This window comes from Fundulus heteroclitus, unplaced genomic scaffold, assembly GCF_011125445.2.
Source record: "Fundulus heteroclitus isolate FHET01 unplaced genomic scaffold, MU-UCD_Fhet_4.1 scaffold_71, whole genome shotgun sequence".
NCBI lineage: Eukaryota > Metazoa > Chordata > Actinopteri > Cyprinodontiformes > Fundulidae > Fundulus > Fundulus heteroclitus.
Window position 1 is genome coordinate 1,402,897 of NW_023397154.1, and position 7,482 is coordinate 1,410,378.

At 38.3% G+C, this 7,482-nt stretch overlaps 1 protein-coding gene across 2 annotated transcripts; it reads left to right on the forward strand.

The window, feature by feature from the left end:
* Positions 1-4,128, forward strand: LOC118561780 (protein FAM111A-like). 2 transcript variants are annotated; one of them, XM_036133981.1, is made up of 5 exons: positions 1-66; positions 973-1,005; positions 1,098-1,167; positions 1,641-1,694; positions 1,771-4,128. In XM_036133981.1, the coding sequence occupies exons 3-5, from the start codon at positions 1,102-1,104 to the stop codon at positions 3,574-3,576; spliced, it is 1,926 nt and encodes a 641-aa protein (XP_035989874.1). In that variant the 5' UTR covers positions 1-66; positions 973-1,005; positions 1,098-1,101; the 3' UTR covers positions 3,577-4,128. The 2 variants fall into 2 exon arrangements, with proteins under 2 accessions (XP_035989874.1, XP_035989875.1); XM_036133982.1 differs by having other exon boundaries at positions 1,774-4,128.
* The last annotated feature ends 3,354 nt before the right edge of the window (positions 4,129-7,482 follow it).

Here is a 7,482-nt window from a genome sequence, read left to right on the forward strand (position 1 = left end):
AGAATGTACATTAACTGAAGGCCACATTCTTTCTGCATTTCACAGAGCTCATCGAGAGAAGCAGAGGTGAGAGAGGCCTCTTAACATTTACAGAAAAGCTTTTATTCTCTTATTTGTGGTACTGATCAGAACACAAGTTTGATACAGGAGATTTCTGTCGGTATAAGAAATGGCCTGAAAGTCAATAAACCAGGACTCAATAGTAATAATAGCATCTTTTGAGTGGCTTCTAGCATTCAGTCTTGTTTGGTTGTTGTCTGGCAGATTCCTACTAAGTTTTAGAGTTTCCAAATATAGATACATATTACAGACCGTGAAAATACCTCATTTGCTCAAGACTTTTTAGATGCCCCAAATGATGTTCGATGACATGTTATGTTATGGAAGGGTGCACAGCTTTCTTTTTATTTCTTTTTAATTTATTTTTTGCTGGGGATGTATTAATTAGGCTTAATTAATTTACATTTTATTTATTTATTTAGCGCAAATTCACAACCCGTCATCCTCTTTCGGAAGTCAAATTCCTTCAAATCCTCCAGATTGGTCAAAAAGTTTTTTTCTCTTAAGAAACCCAGCAGGTTGCATCAAGTCTTGACAAGCTGCTAGTCATACTTGGTTCCAATGACTTTGGACCTATTTAATAACACAAACAGCTTATCTTGCTGGTGCCTGCAGCAGTAGCAGTGGTTCAAGGTATGTTTATTGTCCCCAAGGGGTGATTTGCTTTACAGCAGGAAGGAAAAGAAAAAAAAACTAAACATTTACAGGAACACATGCACATGTGAACTTATAAGTTAGGATACATGCTAAACAAACTGCTGGAAGGATTCATGCAGCAAAACATCTCATGTTTATTTTATTTTTTACCACTTAAATATCTAAAATGTTAGAATTTAGTCTTTGGAACCTCAGTGGAACCATAAAATATAATTTTTTAACCTGAATGTGAATATTTTATTATTTCTGTTTCAGATACTTCAGATCCTGATTTACAGGAAGCTACCGGTGAGTCCTTACCTCTCATATTTGTGATTTAAGTAGGATATATTTCATTTTTTAACACTGCATTTGTCACAACTTTATCTCTGTGATGGCAGAAAAATGGCTCCCAAGAAGCAAAAAGCAGAAGAAGACCAGCCAGACATAAGAGACTCTTTTGATTATAAGGTATTTAATCATTGCTTAACAGTGATTTTGATCACATTTATAGTTTGTTGTAATGTTAAATAAATGAGTGCATGGATAACTGGGTTTGAAATGAGCCCATTTTTTTCTGGTAATTGTCTTCAAATGGTCAAATGTTAACATTCTGTCAAGGTTTGTATAATATATCATCTATTTTCTCTTTTATGGCCATACATTTTTATTGTGCATGTAACATTACTGCAAATGGAGAATGATTTAATGATGACTTCCAAAGGGCTTTTTTGAAGCCTTGAATTTTTTTCCCCCTGGATTTAATCTGAGAGTTTTCTACAATGAAAAAGAGAAATTTTCTTTAGGATTTTTTTACATTACAAAGTTATTACATATTAAGCATAACATTTAAAACAGCTTTATAAAAAATATTTCTAATCTCCCAGGAACACGCGGCTTATTTTTCATTCTACCAAACATTGGTATTTTCTTCTTCTTCACAGATGAATCCAGGAAAAGTTAAGGAAGATAAGACGGAAGAAGCTGGAACTTCAAAGGTTTGTGTTTTGGCTTTATTTTACTACATTTACCATTGTTACTTATTTTTATATACATTATTTACTTTATTCACAGCAGGCTGACCATCTGCATACCTTCACAGTCAAATTTGGTGCAGATGGGCGAGAATACACAATTGCTTGTACACAACCTGACGGTGTGCTTCAGGTTATAAAATCCCATGATTTTAAAGAGAAAATAAAGGGACCAGATGAAAAGATCGTCATCAAGTTGGGTGAAGGGATTGATGGCCCCATTGTTGCAACACATTTTCCTTGTTCCTGTGTTGATGAAGGAGAGTGTCTGACAATAACTACATCAACTAATAAGGTAGAGAAAAAGCAAAAAGAGCCCAGCGTCCTCCCAAAAGACAACTACTCTGTTTTCTTCATAGATAAAGTAGGAGGTGAAAACACCAAAACCAAACCAGCTAAACTATTTAGATGTAACAATATTCCTGGGAAATTTAGGTTTTACTGTGTTTATGCGGAAAAGGGGATGAAAATAAAGGAAGCTCTGAGACTGGACGGGCGCTTTGTCGATGATCTCTCAGACTTCTCTTTGTCATGTAACAAAAGTGGTAAATTTACAAGATGTACAGAAATAGTTGACTGCCTACACGAGAAGAAATTCCAGATATGTTTGGAAAAGAAAAAAAATCCTGATGTACAACAGCCAATTCAAAAGCAAGATGCGACACAACATCAATCTACATCAGTTGATTCACAAAACAAGAACAAAACAACAAGCGTTCTAGAGTATGCAAAGAGTAACAGTGTCAGTTTACAGACAGCAATAAAAGAAACAGGGAGTGAGGTCGATCTGAAGGAAATCAAGAAACTCCTGCAGCAGCAGTTTCCAAAACTGAAAAATTGGATGGAAGAGAGATTTCCTGGTCGTTCCTTTAGGAAAGCCCTGGAACTGAAGAAAGAGAAGTTTGGAAAAATCCAACAGTCCTTTAGTGAAGTCCGCACAATCAGAGAGCTGGTAAGGCTCAGTGAGTCTGTTTGTCTCCTGGAGTTAAAGGAAAATAATTCAGCCGTTACAGTTCAAGGCTCAGGTTTTCTGTTGTTTGACAACTTTGTTCTAACCAGCGCCCACCTGTTTGACAGGTGGCAGACAATTGCAATAGGAAACTGGGGGGACTATTTTACCATCACTGCAACTTTCAACTCTGAAAAACAAGATGGATCAGAGAGACCATGGCAGGCAAAGGGGGTTCTTTGGAATAATGATTTAGATTATGCTCTGTTAGAGCTCACCTGTGAGAGTCCAACCCCTGGTCCAACAGAGACCGTACCACCAGGGCTCCTAGAGAGATTTGGTCCAGTACCAGAACCAAATGATGATGGTGGGGCTTGTATAATTGGTCATCCAGGAGGAGGAGTAAAGAAAATGGATCTGACCTGTGTCATTAGGAAAGAAAACATGGAGCAGGCTGTCGAACAGAATTTACAGTCCTATAGGGATTATATTTTTACTCTCTGCTCTGTCAAATATCAGATCAAAAGGCACCGCTATGCAGATATTCATGTGACCTACAACTCCTTCATGTATCATGGCGCCTCTGGCTCCCCAGTGTTTGATGCTTTTGGACGGGTCTTTGGATTGCACACTGGTGGATTTTATTTTGAAGAGTTTATACCTGGTCACAGCGTTATTGAGTATGCCTTCCCTCTGCTCAAAGTGTTTGAAAATCTTCTGGATCAAATGAGGAATAATGGCAGGGAGGACTTGTTGGAGAGAGTTAAGGAGGTAGCAAAAGGAAACATTCACCTAGAAACGATCCTTGATAGGAAACTGAACCAGAACAAAGACCAGATTCACTGTGAGGAGAATCAGGAGGAAAGAATGGAAACTGGAAAACCAGAATCTGAGTAGGAAATGGAAAAAAAATAAAGCTCATAAAAAGATGAAATTGATTAGAGATATTAACAAATATCCAGCAGGTTACGGAATTTCCTTTAAAAGTCCTCCTTCTGCTTCATCTAAACATCTAATCACCAAACAATACTTTTGTCAAATCCAGTCTGAATTTTTCACATTTAATGGTTGAATTTCTTAGAACTGGTTTATATTTTCCCTATTTATCTTATTCAGGTGAAATGCTGTAATGTCTTCATTATTTTAAGAGTGTACTCTGGCCTCTTATAGGAATACTTTGATAGTTTTTTATTAACTGTAACTCGGTGAAATCTCTGGGATCAAGGCTTTTTTTCCTATTATAAAGTTGGGTATATTTGCTTTAAACAACAAGTAACAATTTGTTGCATTTCCTTATTTAGATAACCTTTTTAATGTAACTTTATGTTTAATTGTCTCTAACATTCTTCTACTATAATCAAAATTAAACTTGACTGCATGTAATTTGGCTCCATGATGGGACTGTGTATCATTTTTCATTTATTTTAATAACATTTAACCTAAATGGGTTTCAGTTGTGGCTGTTTTTCTTGTAAATGTATTCAGATGACCAAATATATTATATTTAATAAACTGTACATTAAATGAGCATGACTTGGTTTCTATAATCTGGTTTCTCTTTTATGGCTGTAGCTGCAGATAATTTTATGATGTGTGTAAAGTTATTGCAAAAGGATAATAAGGATGACTTCAAATGTTTTTATAAAGCCTTGAAATTAAAAAAATCTTTGTTTTCTCTGAAAGAATGTTGCCATAGAAACTGAAGTATAAACCCCATGATAATAGTGTTTAATCTTCTTAATTGTTTTATGAAAACCAGCAATGTCCTCACATTTGTTTCTTATATTTAGTTTCCTCGCATAATTAAAGTCATCCAGTATTTCTAAAAACAGTTATCTAAATGAAGTAATAATATTTGGACCAATAGAGGAAAGATCAAAAGTTAGCACACAGCTTCAGTCGCTTCAGCTAAAAACCACAAATCAGGCCCGAAACCTGGGAGTAGTGATGGACTCAGACCTGAACCTTCAAAAGCATCTAAAGACAGTTACAAGGTCGGCTTTCTATCACCTGAGGAACATTTCCAGGATTAAAGGACTAATGACTCAGCAGGATCTAGAAAAACTAATCCATGCGTTTATTTTTAGTCGAATTGATTACTGCAACGGTGTTTTCACAGGTCTGCCTAAAAAGTGGATCAGACAGCTGCAGCTGATCCAGAACGCTGCTGCCCGCGTCCTCACTAAGACTAAGAAAGTAGAGCACATCACCCCAGTTCTAAAGTCCTTACACTGGCTCCCTGTATCTCAGAGAATAGACTTTAAAATACTTCTGTTAGTCTATAAATCCTTAAATGGCTTAGCTCCTAAATACATCACAGACTTGTTATCAGCGTATAAACCATCCAGACCACTCAGGTCTTCTGACTCCAGCCTGCTCTGCATACCTAGAACCAGAACCAAACATGGAGAAGCAGCATTTAGTTCCTATGCTCCAATTATCTGGAACAAACTTCCAGAAAACTGTAAAAGTGCGGAAAGCCTGAGTTCTTTTAAATCAAGATTAAAAACACATTTGTTTAAAATTGCCTTCAACTGTCCTAGTTAACTGAATCACCACTTTTTTGTTCTATTTTCTATCTATATTTTATTCCTACTTGCTCTTATTCTGTTTTATTTTGCTATGTTTTAATCATGTAAAGCACTTTGCATTGTCTTTGTACTGAATTGTGCTATATAAATAAATTTGCCTTGCCTTGCCTTGCCTTGCCTAAATAAAATCTCAAAATCTGGAAAAAAGCAATAGATACTGATAGATCAGATTTGGCAAGTTTCCACCCAATTAGGCTTCTTTTGAACAAATTGTGGCAAAAAACGTTCTTATGGGTGTATGGTAAAAATTTGGAAAGCTTTTTACAATACAGGCTTTTAGAAATAATTAATAACAAATTATATCAAAATAGTTGTCATTGTGTGTCAATGTTATAAACACTACAAATGGGGTTAAGTTCTACTGATCAACTTAAAAAGATTTCATGGCTGTGGGTGAAAGAGGAATTTTAAGATTGATCTATACACCAAAATAGAAATGAATTTTATATTAAGTTAGATTCCTAGGCAAAACTAGCCGCAGGAGGGAGCATATAGGCTATTTTTCCTACCTCCTTCCTTACTGACTGCACTATTCGGACAGCAACCACTGATGCGCTTCCACTTTCGCTAAAGAGTCCTTCCTCTTTAAGGGTATTCGGACTGAGGTCCAGGCTTCAAGTCTTATCATTACATCATGAACTCTGACCTTAACTGAAGAAAGTGAGGTCTGCGGAGTGTGTGTGTGCTCCTAAAGCAGTTCTTTGTCACAGCCATGGGAAAAAGCTGTGTTTAAGTCTGTAGGTTTGGACATGGATGGCTGAGAAAAGTGTCCTGGTTGGGCTGAGTTGTGCCGGATCGTTGTGGTTGTCGTAGGAGGCGTCTCTAACAAATCTGCTCTAGGTGTGAGAGCAGGGAGTCGCTGATCCACAGGAGGGAAGTCGGGAGAGCGGCTGCCAGATAAATGCTTCATTCAGAACCAGTCATGGCTGCACACTGGATCAGAAAACAGTTCTGCTGACCAGATCCAGTCTAAAAAGCCTCTTGTTCTGTTTATAAGTTTCATTCTCATAAACAGGCGTGCTGCCTTGCGCTTGAATTCAGGTGCGCAACGTTACGTTACATGTAATTTAGGTGTGCACTTTTAGGGGTCATTTTAAGGAACTTGTAACAGCGGGGGCTCAGATACGTCATTCCTCCTGTTCCCTACAAAAGGAGCCCTTTACAGTCTTTATTTATGCATTTTTCCCACCACGCAGCGCACCAATCGGAGGAAAATCCGCCCGGTATAAACTACGCTGATACCAGACGTTAAAAAAAATTTCTGTCCATGACACCAGACGGGCTCCGTAGGTCAGAATCAATCAGATCAGACATAGTTTAATAATCCCAGAGGGAAATTGCTGTTTCAGTACCATCACCATTACATAAACATCACAAACATTTCAGGGGGGAGACGGTTCACTGAGGCCGTGCAGCCAAGGACAATACTGTCCACAAGGCGCTGCCCTTATCTGTTGAAGGAAGATTACAACAACATGGGGGAAAAGGAGGGAGAAAAAAAAGGCAGCTGTTTGTAAATTTATGCTCTCACAAATAAAGAGTCAAACAACCGACAAAAAAACCCTCATTGCACGAAAAGCACAAATAACACATATGTATATGCAGAAGGTAAACATTGAGAGCCGTCGCGTGTACGTAAGTTCATCAGTTTTATGAGCATCAGTTATGTGTGTGTGTTTGGGTGAAAGTGTTTATATTTCCGTGAACGCTCTCCAGAGGCCATTGTCCTTGATGTTATCAGCCGGCCAACAGTTCAGCAAAAGCATCCACAGGTGTCCACGGGGAAGGGGGGTAGCCGGGGGCTTTTCTGAGCACTCTCCGCCATAACAATCCAGGAGTAGAGATAGGGAGGGCATAATCTAAATATGTTATTTGTTATGTGGGCAAGCTGCACTGCCTTTCCTGTCAGCTTTAAGTCATTTTGCTGGCTTCAAATGGTAAATCCAATTTTCCGATTTGTTGGGGTTATCCGCGTTTCACTTACAGATTTTATCACATCACCCCTTGAGTTCAACCACCAAAGCATTCCAGCACATCCAGCTTTCGGCTTCGCTCCATTCACCTGCCAGGTCTGTCCGTTCACAGCCACAGTGAGCGCTTCATGCAGCCGGCAGCCTGATCAAGGCCAAATGGCTACCGACATCCGCTGTGTTTGCTGATACTTCAAAAATCCACAAGGTTGTCGCTATACTGCCATGGTCTGTCAATCTGG